Source organism: Gastrolobium bilobum, unplaced genomic scaffold (genome assembly GCF_033153095.1).
Source record: "Gastrolobium bilobum isolate Gb01-03AN ecotype WA unplaced genomic scaffold, APGP_CSIRO_Gbil_v1 utg9597, whole genome shotgun sequence".
Classification (NCBI taxonomy): domain Eukaryota; kingdom Viridiplantae; phylum Streptophyta; class Magnoliopsida; order Fabales; family Fabaceae; genus Gastrolobium; species Gastrolobium bilobum.
The window spans coordinates 18,064-45,842 of NW_026896540.1; the positions used below are offsets into that span (position 1 = coordinate 18,064).

Consider the following 27,779-nt stretch of genomic DNA (forward strand, 5'->3'; position numbering starts at 1 on the left):
TGATATGACTGGATTGGATGCTGTTTATGTTTTCTGCTATTTATGATTTGAGTTGAGACTTATATTGGGCTTTGTTGCCTTATTTGGGTGAGCATGGGAGTTGTCCATGCCACTATGTTGTTAGTACTTTTAGCTTGAGTTGTATAAACTGTTAGTTGGTCTGGTCTATGTGTTGTAGTTCCGTGACTAGAGACTCATACTTATGTTATTTATTTCATGAGGTATTTCAATTAGCTGTTTTATTGCAGTTACATACAGACGATGTTTTATTAATTGATTAATAAGCAAGTCGGTAATGATAATGACTTCATAATTGAAAAGAAAAAGATATTTCGCATTTTTAATTAAGCACAACTTAATACGATAGTATAATAACATTACCAGATATATACGGGGTGTTACAGAAATTCTATGGAAAATAAATTAACAAACTAATTAACTCGAATTAAGAAATATATTTAGAAATTAAAGGTTGTTATATATAAAATACTAATATGTTCAACCAAAATTTTAAATATTGTAAAATGATATAGCTAAATCTCAAATTTATAAAATGTTACTATCCTAATTTATTTTACTCAATATTGATTCAAGTGGCAAGAAATTTATTCCCTCGAGCCCTTTTTCTGATGTCATTCCTCAAAAGATTGCAAAGGATGGTAATATTACAGAAATAAGTACTAAAATTAAATAGGGACCTTTATGTCTACAATTTTTCAAAACAATTAGGCTTGGTTCATGGTTCTCTATTAAAAAACATATATCCAGTTCTTGGTGTAGGATGGAGAAAGATCTATATTACATTGGTGCGGTGACTTCAAAGTCTTCCCTACAATTGTGAAATTCGTAATACACGTCCAATGTAGAAATTTCTTCAGTACTATTTTTTTTTTCCATTTTAACTCCCAAAAACTTTCCCTTAGTAATATGGATATACCTACAACTATTGTGTCAAAGGTTTTTTCATCCAATTATGTGACCTATTTGGGTGGTGATCGGACCAGATACGGTTGGGATGGCCCAATGCGTATTAAGCCCAAATCACACACGGTTGAGACTCATTGGGAGGTTACTGGCCTGGGCCTAGTATTGCTGTTGGTGGATAAGCCTGAGCTCTTTGTCCTTCGTCCTTCACGTTGCTCCAGATGGGGGGTACCTGCGAAGACACTCTGATGCTTAAGTCAGTATCAGAGGCAGGTGTTTATATTATGAAAGTAAAGGATGATCGTACCTTGGTGGTACAACATATGTTTATATAGTAGTCGAGATGTATGCTTGTAGGATGCCTTTCTTCTTGGTGAAGGCAAAGGTTCCTTGGTCCCAACGTAGTGTGGCTGTCAGTGTTTAAATGTTGAGGAGCTTGCCGCCATGGTGTCTAGTAGTAGAGTCATAGCAAGCTGGAGCTATCCGTAGTTTACTAGTGTGAGGGCACAGTGGTGTTGCCATGGCCCTTAAGTTTACTGTCTGTAGAAGGTATCCAGTTGCGTGGGGAACAAGTACATCCTGCATGTCGTGAGGAGGTATTGCGCCGTGTAGGACGCGATAGGGTCATCGTGCTGGTGAGCCACGATAGGGTTATCGCGCTGGTGTACCATGATAGGGTTATCGCGTCTGTGCCTGCCCTTTATGCCTTTATTCTAGGTCCTATATGGGCTTGGGCTTTCATGTGTTTATTGGGCCCTGGTTAGGCCTATATTATATCTGGATCAGATGCCCTCTAGCTTGCGGTGTTGTCTATGTGATAAGGTCGTGAGCTATATGTCTTTGTGTATGAGGCGCGGTAGTGTTCTGAGTCACATGTCGTTGTTGTCCGCGGTAATGATGCCTTGTAGTGTCATCATGACCTTCGACCGCTTAAGAACGGTGGATTAGATGTCTAATCAACCAAGAATATTAAATGCAGCGGTGATTACGTGGGGGTTTAAGGACAGTCGTGGGCGTTTTACGAGTAAAACGCTTCCCCTGCCCGCCACGTGTCCTACTTACCGGTGTTGTGTTTAACACGTTTCACGGCTTTTGGAGTATCCGTTGAAGAAAAACTCTTCGTATTTGTGCCTTTTCTTTTGGAGGGAAGATTATTTGGTCACTTGTAGTGGAAAGCTTATTTCGTCTCTCAGAGCTCTATTCTGTATTTCCGGTGGTGACACGTCCTGCTCTCTGCTGTGAAGTTCGAAAGTATAAATCTCAAGTGCTTGTTTGCTTCTTATCCTTTGTTTCTTCTGCATTTCTGTGATTTAGTTCAACATTTTGCGTCTTCCTTTCTGGGGTATGCCGGAGAAGTATAACTGTGCGAATTTTATCATATTTCTTGATCGGTTTGGCTCGTCTAGTCCGTCGTCGGGACTGTTACCAAAATCAAAGTCTTTGGGAACCAGGGAGACAAGGCCTATTGTAGGAATTCTAGCTCCCTGTTCCAAAGCCTGTGCTAGGCATGTTCCCTTAAGTCGTACCCTTGAGTTAGGGTCAACCTCGCGACAACCTCCTTGCGAGAAGGCATTGTCAGCCCATAGTTCGTCTGTGTTTCCCTGATTTCCTGGAAATATGTCCAAGCTCATTGTGCTATCGAGTGATTCTTCTTCCAATTCAAATAATAGCTATAAATCGGCAGAGTCAAAAAGCCCCAAATCGTTTTTCTCGAGTTCATCGCGCGATTCTTCTTGCTCCATCGCGCATGAGTCTTCAAGACCGAAGAGTCCTAGTCCTTTGCCGTTGAATGTGGTTTATCCAGCTGGATATCTTTTTAAGAAAAGGAAATTTGATAATTATAAACCTGTTTCCACTGATTTGTCTTCTTCCACTGATTCCTCTTCTTCTGAATCAGATTTTGTGTCCTCTCGTATCAAGGAGATAATGGCAAAACGTAATGCCCGCTATAAGAAGATCGTCTCAACGCAGTCTGGTGGGAAGAAGAAAGCCGTACAAGTTAGTCCTGAGGAAGAACCTTCAGAGACGCGGTCCCTGAACAGGCAAAGCATCCGGGATGTTGATACCCTGGGGTGGGTGTCCGGCTCAGTTTTAAAGATTGAGTCGATATATTGTTCTCCTGGAGAGTTGGCGGATGTAACCGCGGCCCTGCATCTAACCCCAGATAAAGCTTTTGACGATCAATGGGAGGTTGGAGTCGTCCCGAAGAATGAGCGCGTTTGCTCATCGCGAGCCGAGGGGTCAACCAGGCATTATATGATGATGTACTCTTATTTTTTCTTGTCCATAGGTGTCTGTCTTCCGTTTTCTTTTTTTGTTTGTAAACTGTTAACGCATTTGAATGTGGCACCCTCGCAGCTGACCCCCAATGCTTGGGATTTTATTAGAGTATATGAGATGGTATGCAAGGCCTATGGCTTTTTCCAGTCAGTTCCGTCCTTTTTGTATATGTTCAGTGTGATGCCCCCTCGCAATAGCTGGATATCTTTTAGGGGTAAACAAAAATTCTGCGGGTCATACTGCAGGAAGATTAACAAATGGAACGCTGAGTATTTCAAGATCTATCCTGCCAAAGGTACTATGCCATTTTTCCTAGGCGAGTACCAGGCTCCTATCTTCCCTTTGTACTAGTCGGAATACCCGTCAGATAGTTCCGTGTTAAGCTATAACTTTACGGATCTGAGTGATCTAGAACAGCAGATAGTGACCGCTTTAGGTAAGATCACTCGTGAAGCTGCCGGTGAAGGCTCTCTGGATACATATACCATTTTGAACGAGTATACTGAAACTGATGTTCGAGCTTATCTGGGTAATTTGAATCCTTCGTGTTCTGATATGTCTTAATCTTTATGTAGCGTAACCTGTATGTATATGTATTGACTAAGTATGCCTGACCATCCATTTCTTTGTTTCTATTGTGCAGAAAATATAAGGATGACGCCCGTGAGCAAAATGGAGGAAATCGCTGCCAATCGCGCAGCTCTTGCTAGTTCATCATCCTCCGCACAACCGATCAAGACTGCGGCTGCTGTTGCTGAGTCAAGTGGTCAAGCCGCCGTGCAGTTGAAGTCTCCCTTGAGAATGCGTACCCCTCCTTCCCCTCCTCAAGAGGTTACCCCTCCAGTAGTAATGGGAGAGGACATTGCGAGAGGGAAGAAAAGAACCTTTGACGCGATGTCCGAGGGGTCAGCTGCAGGGTGGCCGGATTTCGGCTGGAGAGTCGTGAGTGACCTGCGGGCTCAGGGTAGGGATTTTGGCTTGCACCTGGAAGCTCTGCCGCGGGATCAATGGCGGCAGCTTGCCCAGGGTCTGGTCGCGGCTGGCCAATTTATCATGACCGCACCTGGTAAGTATATTTGTTTTCCATGTTACTTGCTTGCTTGCATACTATAATATCGCGGTTGTATGTATAACCTTTTTGTGTTTTGTGTATATGACAGATTCGGTAGATTTCCTGAAGGAACGTATTGAGGAGTTAAAGGCTGAGAATGCCCAACAAGGCGCTGCTTCTGATGCCAAGTTAAAGACATCTGAGGACAAGGTTGCCATGCTGACGGCAGAAATGGAGAAGAAGGATGCTGGCATGAAGAAGCTGACGACTGCCAACCGAAGCTTGGGGGCGAAGAAAATTGATTTGGAGAAGCGCATACTGGAGCTTGAAGGGAACGCTGATACCTGGGCTGATGAAAAGGCCCACTTGACCGCTGAGGTAAAGAGGTATCAGGGTTTGTTCGAGAAGGAAGCAGAAGCTACCTTTGTGAACGTGATCGAACAAGTGCGTTTCTTCAACCCCCGGTATCCCACAGACGGCGCCAATGATCGAACCAGATACGGTTGGGATGGCCCAATGCGTATTAAGCCCAAATCACACACAGTTGAGACTCCTTGGGAGGTTATTGGCCTGGGCCTGGTATTGCTGTTGGTGGATGAGCCTGAGCTCTTTGTCCTTCGTCCTTCATGTTGCTCCAGATGGGAGGGGGTACCTGCGAAGACACTCCGATGCTTAAGTCAGTATCAGAGGCAGGTGTTCATATCGTGAACGTAAAGGATGATCGTACCTTGGTGGTACAACGTATGTTTATATAGTAGTCGAGATGTATGCTTGTAGGATTCCTTTCTTCATGGTGAAGGCAAAGGTTCCTTGGTCCCAACATAGTGTGGCTGTCAGTGTTTAAATGTTGAGGAGCTTGCCGCCATGGTGTCTAGTAGTAGAGTCATAGCGAGTTGGAGCTGTCCGTAGTTTACTGGTGTGAGGGCGCGGTGGTGTTGCCTTGGCCCTTAAGTTTACTGTCTGTAGAAGGTATCCAGTTGTGTGGGGAACAAGTACATCCTGCATGACGTGAGGAGGTATTACGCCATGTAGGACGCGATAGGGTCATCGTGCTGATGTGCCGCGATAGGGTTATCGCGCTGGTGTACCGCGACAGGGTTATCGCGTCTGTGCCTGCCCTTTATGCCTTTATTCTGGGTCCTATATGGGCTTGGGCTTTCATGTGTTTATTGGGTCCTGGTTAGGCCTATATTATATCCGGATCAGGTGGTGATATTAAGTACGTTTTTCTTAAAAGGGTAAAATATCTTGATATAATAGTGCTAAAAGAAGCAGTGATATAGATCAAAGTTCCGTAAAGAGCAGTGTTATTAAACCCGACCTGGGCATCATCGACCCGGTCGGGATACTGGATTACTGGATCACTGGTCGAACCAGTGGGTCACTGGTCGGATCGGTTGATCCAGATATATATAGATATATAAAAATATATATAAAAATAAACATATAAATTCAATTATGTTCTCCATATCTAAAATGAATTAAACAAGGTTCATTAAATAAACTCAAAAATAAGAAACATAATTAAATAAGAATGCATGCTATTACTATATCAATTTAAATTGCAATTCAGAATCCCCGTAAACATATTTCTTAATGACGTCGAACTCATATTTTTCAAATTCAACTACATTAAAAATGACATATGTCACATTCCTTAATTTATTATTCCACAAATTGCTTCAGAATTAGAAGGTGAAATTTGAGATCATTGTAGAAAAGTATACTAGCAAATAAAATTATAAAAAGTTCTTAAAATGAGTTCTACATTTTTTTTTACAAGATAAAACAATTTTGGTTTTTCGATTTTTTTTAAATGATTGGGTCACTGGGTCACCGAGTTTGGCCAGTTTTGTCCGAGTTTTGACCGGGTTTGACTGGGTCGATGCATCGCCGGTCCAATACTTGACCCGAACCGGTTCGTCGGATTCTGAATCGACCCGACTGAGTCAGGCTGGATTTTACAACTAGGATTACCGTGAGTAGTCTCAAAGGAAGGCTGAGAATAGGGGTTCGATCGATATATGTTTAAGGTCATGATGGCTTTAATTGAGAGTATTTTGGCAGAGTAACAGTTTTGAAATTAGTGTGTGTATAAGGTGCATCTTTAATGGCTGAAGAGATATAATTATGGGAATTAATTTTCTTATTTTATATGAGAAAATTTTCTCATGCTACACTCACAATACATGACTGAGGTCCACAAAAAGATGAGAAGACAAAAAAGCCAAGATGAAATCCACTCATGTATTGTGAGTATAGCATGAGAAAATTTTCTTATGTAAAATGAGAAAACTATTTTCCTATATTTATAGGTGATAAAGATTCTCCAATGATAAATGAGAATGAATCATATATAATTGTTTCTGTCCTAGTGAGTCTCACCATGTGAGACTAATGCAAGGGAGTAAGATCCTCTATAATTAGAGCCTAAAATCTCTCTTTAGGAATATAGAGAAATTGCATTTTAAATGAGCCTTATAATGGCTAGACCATTCGACTAAGCCAATGTGACCGGTCTAGAACACTCTGATACTAGATTTGCCACTCACTACCTTAATTTAATGACAAAAAAAAGAACAAAGTAACAAAAAACATTACAAAAAAAAAAGAAAAAGAACAAGTTGGTTAATATCGCAATAGAAAGCTTAAATAAACAAAATGACAACATTAATCTATGGGCTTGTTTTCACTTCACAGTACACATACTAAACAAACCAAGCAGACGTACTCGAAAACAGGATACAAAACGTTAGGTACTAAGTGACTAAAAAACAAAAAACAAAAACCTCACTCGTAAACTTCCAAACATGCCAGTCCCAGATCGAGTATTGTGAACTTTAATTATATTATAAATCTTATTGACCAATTGAGTCTTTATTGGCAAATTGTATGAGTTGAAATCCATGACTTTGGGTAGAAATGAGTACATAGATTAGATCCGGATGCCTATAAATTTTCATGCTCTTACGCTATCACAAGTCACTTTAAACACAAAAACTAAAACAGCATACAAATTACAAACCAATGAAGATAACATTGCTTGCATTGGTCCTTCTCATTGCCTTGACCACAAAGCCATTGCTTGGTGCAACTGGTGCTGCACCAGAACAAGTGGTTGATACATCAGGGAAGAAGCTAAGAGCTGGTGCAAGTTACTACATTGTTCCAGGCATTACCCTCACAGAGAGCGGTGATGATTGTCCTGATGTTGTTACTGCAGATGATTTCCAAGGCATACCTTGGACGTTTCTACCTGTTAACACTAAGAAAGGAGTTGTTCGTGTATCCACTGATCTTAATATCTATTCCTCTGCGGACATAGATTGTTCAAACACAGTGTGGAAGCTTGATGATTATAATTCTTCAACCAGACAAAGGTTTGTGGACACTGGTGGTGTTTTGGGGAACCCGGGTTCACAAACTATTAGAAGTTGGTTCAAGATTGAGAAGTATGAGGATGGTTATAAACTTGTTTACTGTCCAAGTGTGTGCAAAGATTGCAATCATCCATGCGGTGATATTGGAATTTATCAGGATCAGAATATTAAACGTCTTGCTTTGAGTTATGTGCCATTTACGGTTAAGTTCCAGCAGGCATAAAGCTCCACTTATACCTAAATATTAATAAATAAGTGTGTATTAATGCACTAGTTGTCCTTTTAATATAAGGTTTCTCAAGTTGTGTTCCTTTGTCATGGACAAGATAAATAAACAAAACAAGTTATTTTATGCATTCAGACTATTGAAATTTCTAGTTTGCGTTCATCGTTCTAGCTCTTTTTTTTTTTTTTTTTTGAACAAGATCGTTCTTGCTCTTTTTTAACCGTCCGCACATTTGATTTTCAATCAATGGTTATAAGGGTACACCGGATACCCGTTTACCCGATGAAAACTTGTGGATATATGGTTTGAATCACTAAGTTTCATTAGAATTAAACAAACAAAAAAAAAAAAGTTATATTTATCTCATTCAACCCTAGATAAATCAAATTCCTACACACACATAACAAAGGTGGATTTCATCTCTATTTTTTTTTTCTCCAATTATTTGTGGATCCCTTTTATAATTTTGTTTCACTAACATAAGATAACTATCTCCAACAACATAAGAAAAATATTTCCTAAAAAAAACATAAATTAATTGTGGTTTAGAAGCATGACTTTTAACAAAAATGAACTTTTCAATTATCAATTAATCGTGGTTTGAAATCATGAATTCCTACTGAAAACAATTATATATTATATGGTTGTGTATAAATATTTTATAAAAGTTAATCCTTAGGTAAATTTAAAAGAAAATTTGTAACACACAACCACCACCACCCCCCCCCACCACCCCACCAAAAAAAATTAATAAAAAATAAATAAAAACAAAAAATAAAATTGAAAGCAAATTACACTTGTGAGGTAAAAAAAACTCCCTTTCACCTTCTACTCTATTAGCAGGGGCGAACCTACATGGGAGGCGTGGGTGGGCATGACCCCCTATAATATTTAAAAACATGTCTATTCCCCCAAAAAAATACATAGTATACTTCATTTTCCGTGACTGCTGAGTTACTTTAACAAAGCTAGCATTGTATTCCCTTTGGATCTGAAATGGTTGCATTGATTTCATCTTGTTGACGATCGGTGGAGTGTTTTTGTTCAAAGTGTTCGATTTCACTTTCTAGGTCTCCTTCTTTTGCTTCATTTGACACCTCAAAATCTGTTACCATGAGGAAGAAGCTTGATACAAGTTTCCCTGTTGTGAGTATTTTCGCTCTCTCTTTGTAAAGTTTTGATCTTTTGGTAGTTTTATGCTGTTCGGATGCTCAAAAACCAGCAGAAGGTGAAAGAAAAAATGGGTATAAAATAATTACTGTTTATTATAATTTCTGGGATTTATTTGTTTAGCTTTATGGTGCTTGATAATTGAAGTAGATGGGTCTATAGTGATGTGGGTATTATGGAGCTTTATGATGTTAGTTTTAGGTGCTTGCCTAATTTGGGTTCTATGAGCTTTTTTCCCCCTCCTTATGGATATGTTTTCGTTCTGTGATTACATTTGTCATTAAAATTATTTAATGGGTGCATTTGTTGAGACTGCTGGTGCATGCATGTTTTTAGGTTTTAGATTGTTATTCTCCTGCTTTCCATTGTTGACATGGGCACATGACAATGAAACAACCTATGTTAAATTCATCAATTCAGTATATTTGTTAAACTATTTCTTATTTGAAATTTTATACTTTGGATTTGTTAAAATTTTCGCCCCCTTCGTATAATTGCAACTTCATTGTTGATTTATATATTTTAATTTTACATAAGTGGTACCCCAACTTCACTTTTATATTCTATGCATTCATAAGCTAACTAATGGCTTTTTATTAAAAGGTCATTGATGGTCCTCAAAAGTTGAGGTCCATTGATGGTCTTGAAGCTCTTTAGATCCAAATTATTGATGTGTAACTCATCCTTTTCTTCCATTTTCTCTACAACGAGCAGACATTTGTTATTTTGGGTTGGAGCAATACTTAATATGGGAATTAAGGCAGTACTGGAGCAATTCGATATGATTCTTTCCTTTATGATTTTAATGGATCGAATTGTCTATGCAGGAATCTTGAAGCCCAGCCAAAGAGAGCCCACTAAAACGAAGGAGAAACTTGGAAGAAACGTTAAAATGCAGCACCAAAGGGAGACAGGAAAGCGCGCTACAGTACATCGCAGGAAAAACAGCCAATTGAGCGCCTCCACGTCAGCTTCAGCAGAGAATGTGGGAGTGCGTCCTCACTGTGTAGATTTCGTGCAAAAGGAATGAAAGGAATGAGGGGACCACAACTGCAATAGGGATGCTTTGGCAAGGAGCAACGCTGTGATTGGAGAGGATTTGAGGAAAGTTGGGCCGGAGATTCATGGGGCGGCTGAGATTGAAAGCAAAAGCCTCAAATAAAAGGAAAGGAGATCTGGACCAGGAGGATCATCTTCAACCGGACGTCTTAGAATTTTCAGAACATTTTGTTAGGAATGTGGCTTCCATACTCAAGAGGGGGGTGAATTGAGTATTACAAGATTTTCGCAAAAGCCCTCTTCTAGTTTCTAAATAATCATTTCAAGCAAACTTTAATATGTAGAAAGGTAATCAATATATTCAGACAATCCATAATATATAATATATCACAATTATAGAACTTATACTAGCACATACAAGATATCAGAGAAGCAATTAAAGTGCTAAAAATAAAGAGTTTAGAGTTTAGAGAATTGCAAACACAATATATCCTGGTTCGGTCACCACCACTTGTGACCTACGTCCAGACTGAAGCCGCTCGATCAACTCTTTCACTAATGGTCAAGCTTCACGGGTGCTTGACAAACCTTTACAATCTTCCAAGACTTCGGGTTCTTGGATACCTTTCAATCTCCAAGTTTACGGGTACTTGGTAACCTTATAATCTTCCAAGACTTTAGGTTCTTTGATACCTTTCAAGACTTTGGGCTCTTGATGCCTTACAATTTTTCATTTCAAATTTACTTAGGAATTTGGTGACCTTTCAAACAATGGGTCTCACAACCCTTTCAACTCAAGAATACAAGGAAGAAAATATTTGGAAATGAATATACACTCTCAAAGTGTGGGTATACAACTTGAAGCACTATTGGTATATGGATTTTCAAGATATGAGCTCAAATATTTTTTATCTTTGAAAGATACGAACGAATATGCAAGTGATAGTGTAGAAGCTCTCAAGTCATCCTTAAGATGTGTATGAATGGTGATGCATGTTTTAGGGTCATAAGGAATGTATTTATAGTGTTTCCATTGAAAACTAGCTGTTTATAGCCGTTGGAAAAGTAGCTGTTCGAAACTAGCCGTTGGAAAACTAGCCGTTTATAGCCGTTGGGATCTCATTTGAAAAACTAGCAGTTTTATAGTTATTTATAGCCGTTGGGATCACTTTTGAAAAACTAGCCGTTGAGATCTGTCGCATTGGTAATTGATTTCCAACTTGACAACAAAAATATTGTTCCATATTTTGGCTATAATTTGAGTTATACTTGTCTGATTGATGTGATCTTGGTCTCTTTGGAAAGATAAAAAAAGAGATCTACAACTTTTATGAAGAACACAAAATCTAAATCCATCATCTTGGATACAAAAAATTGCATTGAAGGCAGCAGCGAATTTAAGCAATAAATTCTAAGTTCAAATGTTTTCTAGCTTGCTTCCAACCACTTTTTGTGAAAGATCTTGACTTGATAAATATGTTTTGAATTTATAAAATATGTCAAGTATCTTTTCCATGGATTTGAAAAACATGTTTGAAAAACATCTTGATTATGCAATTTGAAAAACATGTTTACTTTGAGAAAAACTTTGAGCTCATGTAATGCAATCAATCATATACCCTCACATATATTCTAAGTCATAAAGATATATTCTAAATATGATTTTAGACTTAGCTTCATATCTTGTATCTTGGATCTTTTCTTGAACTTGATGCTTTGACTTGTTGGATATGACACTGCTTGACACTTTGTTGGTTTTGATCATTTTTCACCATGGTTATGATATTGAGCTTCTCTTAGATGTTGTCCATAGTTAGTTGTCTTCGATCTTGGTGTTGCTCTTCTAATTATTTCTTATTGCTCTTGATCCAATGATCTTGCCACTTTGGTATGACATTATTCTTCTTGTGTGGTTACATCATACATATTCAATATCCACATATGGTTGATGCTTTTTGCTCTTGATCAAGGCTTTTCTCTTTTTGTTGTTGCCATTTTGTTATCATCAAAACATACCTTGTATCTACACATTTTATTCTCATTTTTCTTTTGTAGTTGCAGTTATGCTCTTTATGAGCTAATTCTCTTAAGTAGGTTAAGGGTGAGGTAGAAGTAACCCTCTTTGTCTTAAGATGAATTTGTAAAGAAACCATTTTTTCCTTAATGAATTATGAGATGTTCCTTGTTTTAATGTTCTGATTTCACAATGCCTTTTGGTTTGCAAAGTCATCCCAGGTCCACTTGGTCGATCAAACCCTCACAAAGTAGTGTGGAGCGAAATTAGAAGTCTTAGGATATTTTGCTCTGAGTCAGAGGAATATCCAAAAAGGGGAGCACTGTCATGTGTAAATCACTTTTGCTAGTGATCTCTTCAGTCAAGCTCTTCTGAGAAGGCAAACATGATCTCCTTGAGTTTAAATTCAATAAACTTCAAGAGTGATCTGGAACAAAAGGTCTTTGCTCTAGGTTATATTGGATGAACCGTAATGGAGACAGGAGCATAGTTTAGTTTGAAAAACGTGTAACGTTTCAGGTTCAACCAAAGGGGTGAAAATACCAAACCAGAAACCTACTTTCTTAGCTTATGTTTACCTTTCTTAAAGTTATTGATATTCTGAAAACTAAAATCCAAGAAACACATAATTGCTCTAAGTGTTTTCCGGTAACATTGACCTTTGCATCATTACTCTTAACTGGATGAACTTTACTGTTTAATGAGATTTTAATATTCTTGTTGTTCAATGAAGGTTAAGAACCACTCCCAGCATTCAGCTACTTAGATTGGTTGACTCTGTTTAACTAGATAGTAGAAAGTGCTCTTTGGAGAATTCCAACCGAGAACGATTGCTTTTATTGCTCTTCATCTTGTTTAATTTTAATTGTTTCCTTTTTAAACGCAACTTTTACACTTGTTCCCGAGAACGATAATCTAGGGCTATTTGAAAACCCTATATTGCTCGACGTGTGCGCTTGCGCATCTTGGGTAGAGTTGCTCCTCATTTAATTAATTGCTCCTCGCGTTAAATTTACTCCTGGAATATCCTAGAGCCCCTCTCGACCCGACAAGCAGTCATGATTATCATTATAACACTATAGTTAGAAAATATATTAAGATTGCATTTAGATGGGCTTCTTTCCCTGCAGAAGCTGCTTTTGGAAATTTTGAACTTGTTTGGATGTGACTTTTAATAAAAGCAAAAGCCAGCCAAAAAGCCATAATTTAACTTTTTTGAGAAGTTAAAAATTTTAACTTTTGAAAAAAGCAGAAGCCAAAAGCAATTCAAAAGTTATACTTTCCAATTTTATCCAACTCTCTTTGAGATCCATCTGAGTCGCAACGTTCTTCTTCCTCATTTCAGCCTTCAATTTTTCTCTTCTCCCCTCTTTCCATTCCTTCACCACTGCTCTATTCTTTTCTCGGTATTATTCTCTCTCTTCTCTTTCATTCATTTTCATTTTTTTTTCATTTCTTTCACCACCTCTCTCTTCTTTGCTGCTATTGTTTTTTTTCTCTTTCTTTTATCTGTATATAAAACAAAGAATAGTGGAATCTTTGATGAGCATTTTTTATTTGCTTTCCTTAAAACCACCTAAAAACATTGATTGGAAAAAACGAAAGGAATAATCTGAAGAAGCAGTTGAATTTCTATTCAATGCCATTGTTTCCTTTGGCATGTGGACCTAGTGGAGTGTGGAAGTGGAAGGTCGAGTGAGAGAGAGAAAATGTAACAAAATTGAAAAGCCATGTTGAAGGTGATAGGGCATTTTGATCCCTGATATGTTCTGTTTGTCGGTTGAATTGAAGCATTGTGTGCTACTGTTTGTGTGAATGATTTTGATTTATGCAATGTTTTCAATAGCGATGAGCGGAGAGACAGGGGTGGACGTGCGACAGGTGCTAGCGGCACTGCGATTGGGGAGGTGAAGGCAAGACGTCGACAGTGGATAAAGACGCTGGCAGGGGACGGCCGACGGCTGACTGTTTTGAAGAATAGAAAAAAAAATTAGGGTTAGGGTGACTGGGGAAGGGGGATTTTTTGGGAAAAAATGATTTTTTTAAGGGCACAATAATAATTTTATTCTTTAAAAGTGTTTTTTTATTTTAACATCCAAATGATATTTTTACTAAAAAGATACTTTTTAAATATTGCATCTAAACACAAAATAACTTTAACTTTTAAAAAAATTTCTTTAAAAAGAAATAATTCATAATTTTTTTTTTAAAAGTCAATCCAAAATTGGTTTGATAGAGTTGGCGTTATCTTGAACTCTAACTAATTTACTGAGTTAGTTTACTGTAACCATAGTTCGTCTTTGTTTATCAGATTATTTTATGAATTGATTTCCTTTCTATTGATCCATCGAAATCCCCATCCTTTCTTTTTTTAATTAGTGGACACATAATTGGTTTGTGTCTGTAGCATAAAATTATAAATCCCTTATTTTATTGAATGTTAATTTTGGGTTATTTTCACTGTATTGACTCCCGACTTTTGTCTAAAATGCAATGGAGATTTCTCTCTCTCTTACTTTACTGTTTTCTCGTGCAAGATGGTACGTTTCATCTAGGGGTGTAAATGGGCTGGGCTGGGCCGAGCTTTGATCTTATTGGCCCAAGTTTACGTCAAAAAAAATTCAGTCTATCTGGCCTACTGGCCAATTAAAGGCTTTATTTGTAGGTCAAGCCCGGCCCATTTTTTAAAATAAAAAAGTCTGACATGGCCTACAGGCCTTGTAGGCCTTCCACTGTAGATACTAAGCAAAAAAAATAATTGTATAGAGCAAAAAAAGTTCCATTCATGCATGCACTAGTACTTCTCATAAGAAAAAAATGACAAACAAGAAAGAGTCAACATAATACCCCAGCTCTAGAATGTATATCATAGACGAATAGAGTCAAAGAAATGGAAAAAATAAGAAAAATACAATTACTGGATGCTGAAATAAAGTCTACAAGAGAATGTCATTAGTCTTTGCCACATAAAATAAATATTATTTTATTATTTTATTTTAATAAATTAAATAGGCCTGCCTACAAAACTGTAGGCTGGGCTTGACAAATGTGTGTGGCTTCAAGCAAACTCACAATATAGGGAGATATCTTGGGTCCATGATGAAACATGGTCGAGTAACCAAAGACCATTATGCTGATGTTGTTGCAAGAATTAGGCACAAGTTATCTGGTTGGAGTAACCAGGTCTTATCTTTTGCCGGTCGAATTACTCTTTCCAACTCCGTTATTTCAGCAACTCCTATATTTCAAATGCAACACAGTCTGCTTCCTGTAGCCATTTGTGATGAAATAGAGAAGTTGCAGCGTGCCTTTATTTGGGGTGATAAAATGGTCAAAGGAGATCTCATTTGGTTGCATGGGATAATATTTGCAAGCCTAAGAGCATGGGTGGCTTAGGGGTGATTAACCTTCGTGTCCAAAATATGGCTTTCTTTCATAAGCTTGCATGGACGATTCTTACTTCGCCCGATTCATTGTGGGTTCGAGTTGTAACAAGTAAATATAAGAGAGGTTTGGATCTTCGGAGGGAAGTAAATCATAAAGCATATGACTCATACTTCTGGAAAAATCTGTGTAGTGTTTGGCCATCTTTTCTTCAAGCAATGCATTGGGAGATTGGAGACGGTAATGATGCATTATTTTGGACAGACAATTGGTTGGGTTTAACTGAGTGTCTTGCCTCTCTGGCTACTCGTACTCCAACAGGTTTGGAGTTGAATCTCCCTGTTAGTGCATTCGTGAACAACAATACTGGTCAATGGAACTTTCCTTATATTCGTCAATATCTCAATGATCAAGCTGTTGCAAGGATCCAAGCTGCTCTCATTCCTAGCGCATCGGATGGAAATGACCGCATTATTTGGAGAAATCAAAAGGTTGGCTGCTCTTTAGTTAAAACCGCGTATTATAACATGCTTGGTTTCCTTCTCATGCCGTTGAAAAATTCTTGGACTACCATATGGAAATGGCATGGGCCTCAACGTGTTAAATCTTGTATGTGGATCATAATGCAAGGCCGCCTTCTTACTAAAGACCGTACATCTAGATGGAGAGGGGAATCTGGTCATTGTAAAATGTGTCCTGGTGAGTTGGAAACAAATCTCCATGTTCTAAGAGATTGTAAGCATGCTAGAAGTGTTTGGAATTCTCTGGTTTCAGCTAATCGGCAAAGCTTATTCTACAGCTTGGATCTTAGAGATTGGGTTGAAAATAATATCTCAAAAGCTTGGAATCAAAGTAATTCAGATGATTGGCGTGATGTCTTTTTTATCTCTTGCTGGTTCATTTGGGGATGGAGGAACAAAAGTGTCCATGATACTAACTTCAAGCATCCAACCCATGGAACGCACATAATTGCTATGTATATAGAGGAAGTTCGTAATTGCATGGGTAGGAAGGCTATGGCTACTACTAGCATTCATCCAACTCGTATGAGTTTATGGAAACCTCCAAGGCTAAATTGGGTGAAGATTAATATTGATGGGGCAGTTGAAAGGAATACTGAGGTGGCTACTTGTGGTGGGATTATCAAATCTGATGATGGCTCTTGGTTGGGAGGCTTTGAGTATCATATTGGTGCTTGCACTCCTTTAATGGTGGAGCTTTGGGGAACTCTAAAAGGTCTGAAATTGGTTTGGCAACTGGGATTTAAGAAGGTGGAACTAGAAGGAGATGCTTCTGAAGTATTCTCTTTGCTTGCTGATTGCAATGCAGCTTGTCAGCCTCGTATAGTGGCTAAGATACAAGCACTCATCGGTCAGGATTGGGAGGTAACGTTTTCTCATATTCCAAGAGAAGCTAATTCCTGTGCAGATTGGTTAGCCAAGTCTGCTCTTCACAAAGATACTGGATTCTGGAGTCATAGAATTATGCCGTTTCACCTTGCTCAGTTATTTGATCACGATCTTCAGGGAATCTCCTCTTGTAGGGATATAGACCCTGGATAGTTATTTTTTGTTTCTGGTTGTTTGTTTGTTTTTGTTTGGGGCTTCGCCCCTTAATGTTATAAAAAAAAAAAAAGTTTTTTATAAACCTAAGCCTACTCTATTTTTTCTGAAAGGTCGGGTCTGGGCCAGACTCAATATACGCCGCGCTTAATAAATTTATTTGATAATCATCGTGGATAGATAACAAACTGGCAATCAACATCAAACGGGCAAGAAATAGAAAGTTCCTCTTTGCCAAATTGAAAATATGAACCCACAAACTGATTAGCCATAATAAGTACTAGAGACATATATAGCAATCCTCAAATGCCTTCATTGAACATTCCTCTTCCACTCCTCAATTTGTCTCTTAATTATAACCTCAGAACTCCCACCAACGCCAGCAGCATTCCTAGCTGCTTTCTTCATTTCTGCAGCTCTAATCCTCAAAGATTCATTGTTCATCATCTTTTCAATTGCCTTAGCAATGTCCTCCCCTTTCACCACCACCTCTACTCCCCAACCCCACTCCTCTGGCCAAATCCCCACCCCACTCATCTTCACCACCTCTGAAGCTATCTTCTGATCCCCATTTTGTGCCCATGACAGAATAGGCACTCCATGCCACACAGCTTCCATTAAAGAGTTCCACCCACCATGATTCACAAACCCTCCAACCCCAGGGTGACCCAAAATCTCCATTTGATCAACAAATGTCTTCACAACAAGACCCTTTTCCTTCACCTTCATCATCAACTCATTCCCCAACACATCCTCCAAATCTTCGTCATCTTCCCTATCAACTACCTTCAACTTCACCACCCACAAAAACCTATACCCACATGATATTAACCCATTAGCCAAATCTTTTATTTGCTCCCTCCTTGTCAATGTCCTGTTCCCTAAGCAAACATATACAACCGACCCTGAATTTTGATCATCAAACCACTTCAAAATTGAACTCATGGAACTTTCTTCATCCACATTCTTCTCAAACTCACACGGCATGAACCAGTGGCGGACCCAGAAAAATTTGTTTATGTCCGCACATTTAGTGGCGGGTGCTCCCAAATTTTTTTTGTAAAAAAAGTTTAAGTTAACGCTTAAACTCGCTCATAATCTAGTTGCTTCCATAACAAGCTGCATGCAATATTTTGACCCATCATTTTTTCTCTTAAATCTTACCAATCCTCCAAAACAAATATGAAAATATACTTAAGTACATCCATACATCATCATTCTATTGTATTTTATAGTGGTGAATAAAAAAGTCAACACTATTTGTACAGAAGACAAGCAAAATCACACTGAAGGCCTTGTCTAGAAAGGAAACAAAGGAGATGAAGAGAGCGTGAGAATGGGTACATGGTAGGGGAGGAAGAGAGCGTTGCTACGTTATTTTAATCATCTCCGTACGTTGCTAACTAATATAAGAATAAATATCATTTTTGGTCTCCAACAAAAAATTCGGTACTCACTTTAGTCTATTATAAAAAAAAATAGTTACCTAGTCCTTATGAAATTTAAAGTGAACTCATTTTAGTCTTTTTGAGTAACTAATGTAGGTCTTTTTTGAATTAGTGAGGAACCACGATTTTAACTAAATTGATTCACTTTGAATTTCGTAGAGACCTCGAGACTAATTTTTGATAAGAGACTAAAGTGGGGACCATGTTTTTTATTAGAAACTTAAAATGATATTTACTCCTAATATAAATATTGAATCAACATACAAATAAATACCTACAAAGCTAAAAAAAAAAAAAAAAAAAAAATCCAAAATTTTATGTGGACACTTGCGGACATTTGCCCATGGCCGGGTCCGCCAGTGGCATGAACGGACCAACAGCATGAACACGTGGCAACCCTTGAACAACTCTTCCATCATTAAGTGCAGCTAGAGCCTCAGGTTCAAGTTCTTCAAACGAGTTCATTAAAATCCCATCTAGCTTCGTGAGTTTGGGGCTGTCCTCCATGAATATCCTCTCGAATAGACTGTTAGGTTGAAGAAGCAAAGGGGGAACAGAAGATCTTGCAATTGGTGCAATGCCTGGGATTTCAACAACATCACCAATGAATGAAGCTGGATTTTCACCTGGATTTGATGCAGCAAGAACCGAAAGGTGTGCGAAGAAAGAGAACATTCTAGCTGGTGCAACGAAGTAGATGTAGCAAGGTAAATTGAGGTTTTGAGTAACGGGAACTAAAGGGGAAATCAAGCTCACATCATAGATGAAAGCAGAGAGAGGTGGTGAAAGTGTGGATAAGATAGGAGACAGAAGATGAACAGAGCGACGAATGGTTTCAAACTGAGTCCAAAAAGGGTCGGTGGAATTAACACTTGTTGGATCCAAAGGGATGAGATTCAAGTCTATTTGTGTGACTTGGTCTGAGAAAGAAGAACAGAACCGAGAAATGAGATTTGACTCAGCGAGAGAGACGGTAGGTTTAGGAGTAATGAGAGTGACTCTGCAACCGTGGCGAAGAAACAATGCAGCTGTTCTTAGACATGGGTTAAGATGGCCCATGCCAGCACTTGGAAGAAAAGCCACATGAACAGAGACTGGTTCAGAACCAGACATCACGGGCAAGAGTGTGAATAGTGAATGTTGTTAATTCAGTGAAAAAATAAATGGCTTTGATTTCAGCTGTGTGCATGTGCATACATGGTAACAGTTTCCGGTAGCACTTCCTTTTATTGAACTCGAAATGACAACTCCACCTATTATTTTCATTGTAGTGGGTTAGGGGAGGTCTAACGTGTGGATATAATTGAGCCAGAACTCACATTGTTAAAAGAGAAATAGGAGATGTGCATCTTTAAAGTGTGGACAACGGAAATATTTTTGTTACATCGGATGTATTTAATTAGGCATTTTTTTTTTTTATATTTGAAAAAAATTTCAACATTTTAAAAAAAAATTATCGCCAAATTGAAACATTTAAAAAAAAAAGTACCCAATTATACACCAAAGTTTTGTTACATGGACAACGACTTGCAAATTGAGTAAAATGATAGTTAAAATCCTAGTTAAAATCCGAAAGAGGATAAAAAATTATAAAACGTAATATTCTAACATAAAAAAATCATAAAAATATAAAAATGTTTGAAATTTAATAAAATCGTATTGATTAAAAAAACGTAAAATTATAAAATCATATATTTAAATCAAAATTTTAACTACCATAAATAAAATTCTTCAATGCAGGCAAAACGTAAAATTATAAAATCATATATTTAAATCAAAATTTTAACTACCATAAATAAAATTCTTCAATGCAGGCCGCACATTAACATAAACGACACATTGCAAGCGTGTGCAGGCTTTTGTATAGGTTACGTGCCACATGATAGAAATATGTTGATTTTTGCGGCTTCACACACACATATATATATATATATATATATATACACGGGCTTTATTACTTTTCTGTTACAGGTAAAGCATTGTCTTCTGCAATAAACAAACGACGTGGTCTCGCTTGCTTTTAATTTCTCATTTCTCATCTCTGCCTCCATTCATTTTCATTTTTTATTCTCATTTGACAGTAAAAAATATCTTCTTGTTTCTCTTCTCAACTTATCTATCTATCATCAAAGAATCAAGATCAAGCAACTTCAATTCTAATTCACGTTAGACCTAGCAAAGCTTATGAACTCTGGTGCTTCTCCTCTTTCTCTAACCTTTCCGACACTCCTATCGTTATGGGTATTCTTACTACACTTTTCTCACTAATAATTGTTCTTAATTAATTATGCTCGTTTTTTCTTTTGATTGTGTACTGTTCTGGCTCAAAGATTGCTTTTTTATTTTTATTTTGCATTTGAGATTTTGATTTGTTTTTATTTTTTTTATTTTGTTTTGTTGTTGTTGTGTTGTTTCTGAATCTGACCATGAGATTCGTTTGGGTCAAGAATTGCTATTACTTTCCAACGTGTTAGATCATTCAGAAACTGGGGTTACTCATAATTGATGTTGGTGTAGTTGATTTTGTATATTTACCTTCATGCAGATTAATAACTTGTTTTGCAAAGGTTGACATATGCAGATTTTATTGTCTAGATTTTTTACCCTTTCAAATTGTTAGTTCAGCCTTAATTTTTGAGCAAAAAAATACCTTCATGAAATTTGGGATAATTGTTCAAAAAGAAAAATAGACCTGTCTAGGGACAATAGAAGATATATGACTGGTGTTAAGGTACTAGATTATTCTTCCTTCTTTGTAATAGCAATCTTACATGATATTTATTTATTTACTAAATTTGGGATCATGACTAAGACTACCAGTGCCAACTTTGAAAAGAAACTTGTACGAATTGATATTAGTTCTGATAGTGTATACCCATGGTGCTTTGTTGGCAATAAAAATGTAGACAAAGCCATGGCTGCCTCTAAGGATAAATACAACTTTGAGGTCTAATACTCTCATTTCTCTCTCTCTCCCTCTCTGTGTGTGTGTGTGTGTGTGTCTTTAGCCCAAACATGTCTTACATTTCATATCCTAATTTGTTGTTTGTCTTAATATACAGATAAAATGGAACCCTTATCAACTTGATCCTAATACCACCACTGAATTTTGAGCAAGTCATTGTATGAATTTGGTATTTGGCAGGCCTTTAGGACTGTCGGTCTGGAATATAGTTTGTTAGGACTCTCATAAGATTAGGAATGATTTTTCAATGGACAAACATCTATAATCATCATTGAAATGAACCAATTTAAAAGAGTGAAAAGTTCTGGAGGAGAGTTGTCTGAGGTTCAACCAACATTTTTTTAATTATCCACAAGGGAAACACCATGGATAGCCACAGGCTTATATATTATTCTGGACAGCCGAGTTCTGACAAGCAACATGATATTGTTGAAGAACTTGGCCTTGGCTATTTCACACAGGGAAAATAAATTGGTGATCGGTAAGAACTTTTTTCTTTTTTTGGGGGGAGGGGGGGTCTGTGTTTAAAGATGCTTTTTTATTTAGTGATCCTTTTGGTTGTGTGTTCAATTAATGGCACTTTACATTTATTGCTTTAAGGCCTTGGAAACTCCTTAAATGGGATATTTTGTATGCTCCTTAGAAGGGTTGTCCATCAGTATGGATTTCAGTAGCTGTATTATTTTAATTTTTGACGAATCAAGGATCCTCAATATTCACTTGACACATCATGATATTTTTTTCACATTGTAATGGTTGAATATATCATTTTTTACTAACTGCTTGGAGAATATTAAAACTACAAACAGATTTCTTCAATGAAAGTGGGTCTTCATTCCTTTAATTTGTCTTTTTTTTCTTCATTTTCATTGCTGATTTTTTTCTTTTATTAAATGAATGTCTGTAGGTATTACTACAACATGATCATGATGGATTCAAAATGATTACTTCCCGAGGAACTGAAGGTTTCCACCACTGAAAATGATGATGTGTTAATTATTCATTCTGTTATTTTCTACCTCTAATTCTATAACTCTTATTACTTTTCTGCAATTTTGTACTGCAAGTTGGCCCGTGAGCAAGTTGAAAAGGCAATTGTCAATGGATCACGTCCTGTAGCATTAACCAATTCTCATACTCAGCCCTCTACAACTCCTGTGATTGAAGCAATACCTAGCGCAGATAATTCATCTTTAATTGGTCAACGTGTGGGAAGTGGATGAAGTTGAGGCACGTGTAAATGCTGTCACACCATCAGATGCTAGTGTAGGAAGTGACACAGCTTTTGTTACTGATGTTAATACTGCTAGAACAACAATGTAATTATTTAATGCCTTTTTTGGGCTAAACAAATACATGAAGCAAATTGTTACGTGATATGTATGATGATGTTTGTAATTGTATTACACTGTTACTCATTATGGGCATGATAAATAGCAATTACAGTTTGAGCAATTGCAATTTGAGCAACTCCATTCATTTCTAACTTTGATAGATTACATTGCAGTATGCAAGTTCTTTTGTACAAATCAAAATCAGCAATTGACTTTACAAATGATTACCATATATGATCAAAGTCACAAAAAACTCATCCCTGTACATTTGATCTCCAAATCTAAATGGAGTCACAAAAAGTTCATATCTCTTTACACCTGCTCATAGTGATTGTATATACATAAAAAAACTTCACATATATTTGAAACCCACAGTGCTTTTGGTATTTACTTCTCCAACCAACATTGCCCTACAAAAACTGCTTGTGAAATTCTGGTATTGTCCATATACAAAAGAAACCAACAGGGCCCCAAAATATGTCCTGAAAAATAAATGTAAAAATATTAAGTACAAATATACATTGAAATATTATAGGTAAAAATATAACCATGAAAATTGTTCATCAAAAATAAGTTCTTACCAAAATAAAACCATGAAAATATATGCAATCACTACTATTCTTTTTGCTTCTCTCTTGCAACATCCATCTATAAATGAAACTTCACAAATTTTTCATCAAGTTTAAAGAGGAAATCACAAACATAAATAGCAAATTAAAAATGAGTACCTTTTGCATCTGACAACCTGATTTATTATGACCCTTCCCTTGACAATAACTACAAGTTTTTTGTTGTTTTGTTGACAACTCCATGCTTGATTTTATTCGTGAAGCAATCCTTGGACGACCCTTAGTTTTGATTGGTTGAGTGGGATCACGCACATCATCAATGAGTAAAGCTTGTGGAATTGTTTGGGCATTTAGTTCATCTTCACCTCTCTTTCTTTTTATTTCCAACTGTTGTTGTAGAAATTCAGCAACCATAGCATCAAACCTTATAATCTCAAAAATAGAATCTCTTGCTTCAGAAATAGCCATAGTGCACTTCAACTGAATCGACCACAAAGATAATGCACTAATTTCATTAGTATTTGTTTCATCATGAATGGATACAAGATTTTCAGCCTTATAACTTGCATTCATGGTCCATCTAGACAAGATATATTTTTCAGGAAGGGTCATTATTTGTTTCTTCTTCATAATGTATAGAATATGTTTACACAAAATCCCCATAGTCTCAAACTTTGCACACGAACAATGAGCTGTGAAGCTTTCCGTCAAATGATACTCTACAATTTCCCACCATTCCTTATCAACTTCTGGAGATCCCACCCGATACGTGATAAGGTTTTCCTTCATTGCAATCTTTTCATGAAAACAATTATGCATGTCAGCCTTCCACTCTTTTTTGAAGATTTCAAATAATTTTCTTGTGTACCATTCTCCAGCTATTGCTTCAATAAGATGATTAGTCTCCAAAACTGCTTTTGTATTTCTAGTTTTGAAATCCTCATCTTCTTCTGCATCCCTCCTAGATTTGATTTCTTTGTCATATTGGATAACAAAGCCATTTAACATTGTGTTAGAGTTGACATATCCATCAAAAAAATGCATTGATGCTCTCACTTTGGCCACTTGTGGTCATTCTGGCCAAAAATGTATCTTTCAAGTATGCCTTTGCCCAATGATGACGTGAAATATACATGTTAGCCAGCCAGCTATTTGATTTAATAACATATTTAGTCATCAATATTTCCCATTTGCACTCAAACTCATCAATGTTTCGGCTTTTATACCACGCATGAAAGTCAACATCAAAACTATCTTTAAATTGTGCGCGTAGTGCTTGACTATGCTCCATAACATGTTTCTTTATATGCCATGCGCAAAAATGATGTCGTGCTCCTGGAAATATCTTGGCAATTTCTTTTCCCATAGCTTTGTCTTGATCAGTGATAATAGCAACAAGAGACTTGTCAAACATACAAATTCAAAATTGTTCAAACAACCATGTAAATGTTGCCTCCGTTTCATCTTCTAACAAAGCGGCAACAAATAAAGTTGTTTGTCCATGGTGATTAACCCCCACAAAAGGGGACAAAAGGAAACTTGAATTTGTTTGTTTTGTAAGTCACGTCAAATACAAGGACTTCACCAAAATAAGCGTATGCAGCTCTTGACCTACCATCTGCCCAGAATATGCTTCTTAGCGTTCCATCTTCTGCCAAATGCATATCAAAATAAAAAGCTCCATCAACCATGAACTTCCTCTGAAAGTGTTTGATGATTCCCTGACATTCTCGCCCCACATTATTCCTCCGTTGGCTAGATATAATATTGTTTATTTGAACAGGAGTAAGGTTCACCTCTTTGTCCATAGCACTCACAACCTTTGAGATTTTTGAAGATGTTAAACCCTCTTGATAAAGCTTAGAAACAACAGATTTTGTCAAATCCGAGCGTCTAAATTCATTCTGAGAAAGAAACTTCTTCACCTTTATTGGAGTGTTAATCAATGGATGATTGTGTGTATCATTGAATTTCTTCACTTTCCATAGGCCATCCACCAACTTTACTTGTAACATCGCCAAACAATTAGTCCTTGAATCCCTTCGCCTTTTGACATTGTCAACATCAACTCTTTTATCATCTAGTCTCTTGACACCTTGCTTTGAGCACACATAATTCCACCTATATACTTGTTTGGTAATTGCATTCTTGTTATGGTATTGCTTACGTATTCCGAACCCCTTACCTTTTGCGTAAGCATTATAAAAAGCATACGCTTCTTTTGATGTCTCAAAAACTCTAGTTAAAATAGGGGTCTTCATTAATTCAGTATCAACATGTCCCACAATTTCATATGCATTATCTTCCCCGCATTCACCATCTTGAATTGCCATGATTTCACTCAGATCATCTTCTCTAAATTCATTCATGTTTTTCTCCAAATCAACAATATCATCTACACATACTAAACTTTCACTTGCATCAATGTCTTCAATAGTTACAATTTGATAGTAATCCATCATGAAGAAGAATTTTAAATCTTCAAAATAATATAATTCAAGAGTTACATTGAATTTTGATGCATGAAAAATCATAATTTTTATAATTTTTGTGTTAAATATAAAAATTTAAAAAACTCCTATAGTTTCCTTTATTCGTTAAACATGTTACTCTTTTCATCTGCAAAAATTTTCGGTTCTTATAGCATGGATCAGACCTTGATCTGATTTTGATGTAGGCTAGTGAAATTGCTACATCTGCAAGGAACCGTTATTCAATCTGGTTGTGAATCTGATAAGGTAAGTTATATTTTTGTTTTTTCGAGTTTTGTTATCTTTATATGGATTTCCGTATAATCAGTTATGATTATTTTTGTTTCATCTTATATATTGCAGCATTAAATTTGATGAATGGCATGATTGAGTTTTAGTGTGAGTAGAGATGTGTGTAGAGAGAATGAGACAAAACACTTCATCTAAAAAAAAGATGCTTTCACCAAAAGAAACCAGTGAACCACCCAAAAAAAAAAATTCTTCTATATATTTTTCTGTTCAAATAGAGAAATTCCTCAGTTTCACACAACAACAGCTATTTTTTTCTTCTTCAAGTTTTCCAAAAAAATGAGAGAGAACCCACAAAAAATAAAGCATTTCCCAATATGATATTCAAGTACAAGAAAATACAGCACCAAACATAACAATGCAATGCAAGTTGGAAACTTTGAACATACCCTCAACACCCAGAGAAGAAATTTGAGCAAAGCCCACTGACATTTCACCTCTCTACTATTTCTTCCTCCTTCAAAAACATTCCTTTGATTCCCCTCTTCAACACACCTTATTTCTCCAACTTGTGGTAGTCACAGGAATTGTTCCCCAAGCCCTGACATGAGAATAAAACATGAAAATGAATGGAGGCAGAGCATCAATAACTTGGAAAAAAGGTAAGCGAGCATGGGGAGAGATTTACCAACTAGGAGAATAACAACATGGTTAGGGCGATAGTTGGAGGAAGAAACAAGTGATGATGGGTTTGAGCATTTGGGTCTCAGCGCATAGAGTGACTTCCATTTCCCTCCACCAAACTCTATCTGCCTTTAGCTTCTGTCATACGTTGGTTTTGCACAAAAACAAAAGAAAGCAAGAGAAATTAAAATCAAGTGGAACGACGTCGTTAGTTAATTGTAGGAGACAATATGTTACCTGTAACAGAAGAGTAATAAAGCCCTATATATATATATATATATATATATATATATATATATACAGTGGCGGACCCAGAAAATATTGTTTATGTCCGCACATTTATTTATGTTGGTTTGGAGGTACTGCCCCCGAAATTTTTTTTAAAGAAAATTTTAAATGCATTGAGGGATTGAGGGATAGGATATTGTAACAACCAAGTAGTGTTACTACCAATCAATTTCACCGTTAGACCGGTTATGCTGATCTAACGGTAATATTTTCATCGTTGTATGGTTATGATTCCCCATTGATGTGCATCTGGCAAGTGTGGTTTTTCCATGTTAAAATTGACAAGAATTGAGTCATAAGAGAGCAATTTAAATACATATTTGCTATTTATATTGATTCTTTCTATGTCAATAATATTCACCTTTTGGTTGTGTTTTTACAGGAAAAAGAGGAGTGAAAATTACAAATTAAAAAAAGCCTGTTGACGCGAATCCACACGCACAAATGTATCACAGTACAAATGCCAAAGATTTGGCGCAAGTTGGCACCACACTGGCGCAAACCCGCGCCAGATTGCGAACTTCGCAGCGGAGGCCTTGTGCATGGCGCCACTAGCACCTTGGCACCACTAGGCGCCCACAAAGAAGGAAATTGGCGCCAAGTGACGCCCAAAAGATGAAGAATGGCGCCAATTGGCGCCGGGTCACGGGAATTGGTTCTGAATTGCAGAATACATTGGGCAGGAAGATGGCGCTAACCAGCGCCACACTGGCGCCAACTGGCGCCGGTTTGCGGAAAGAAGTACCGTGCTGCGCAAAGGGTATTTTTGGAAGAAGGAAAA

At 37.2% G+C, this 27,779-nt stretch overlaps 4 protein-coding genes and 1 pseudogene across 4 annotated transcripts; 2 read left to right on the plus strand and 3 right to left on the minus strand.

The window, feature by feature from the left end:
• Positions 1–7,282: 7,282 nt before the first annotated feature.
• LOC133300359 (miraculin-like) lies at positions 7,283–7,858 on the plus strand. Its single transcript, XM_061499881.1, has one exon. It carries the CDS (start codon positions 7,283–7,285, stop codon positions 7,856–7,858), a length of 576 nt encoding a protein of 191 aa, XP_061355865.1.
• Positions 7,859–17,302: 9,444 nt separating this feature from the next.
• LOC133300347 (UDP-glycosyltransferase 708D1-like) lies at positions 17,303–19,600 on the minus strand. The gene is made up of 2 exons (XM_061499872.1): positions 18,809–19,600; positions 17,303–17,981 (listed from the first exon to the last, which is right to left on the minus strand). Exons 1-2 carry the CDS (start codon positions 19,549–19,551, stop codon positions 17,303–17,305), a joined length of 1,422 nt encoding a protein of 473 aa, XP_061355856.1. The 5' UTR covers positions 19,552–19,600.
• Positions 19,601–20,693: 1,093 nt separating this feature from the next.
• Positions 20,694–21,888, plus strand: LOC133300348 (uncharacterized; annotated as a pseudogene).
• Positions 21,889–23,147: 1,259 nt separating this feature from the next.
• On the minus strand, positions 23,148–24,314 carry LOC133300349 (protein FAR1-RELATED SEQUENCE 5-like). The gene is made up of 2 exons (XM_061499873.1): positions 23,466–24,314; positions 23,148–23,219 (listed from the first exon to the last, which is right to left on the minus strand). Exons 1-2 carry the CDS (start codon positions 24,312–24,314, stop codon positions 23,148–23,150), a joined length of 921 nt encoding a protein of 306 aa, XP_061355857.1.
• Positions 24,315–24,814: 500 nt separating this feature from the next.
• On the minus strand, positions 24,815–25,765 carry LOC133300350 (protein FAR1-RELATED SEQUENCE 7-like). Its single transcript, XM_061499874.1, has one exon. It carries the CDS (start codon positions 25,763–25,765, stop codon positions 24,815–24,817), a length of 951 nt encoding a protein of 316 aa, XP_061355858.1.
• Between the last annotated feature and the right edge of the window lie 2,014 nt (positions 25,766–27,779).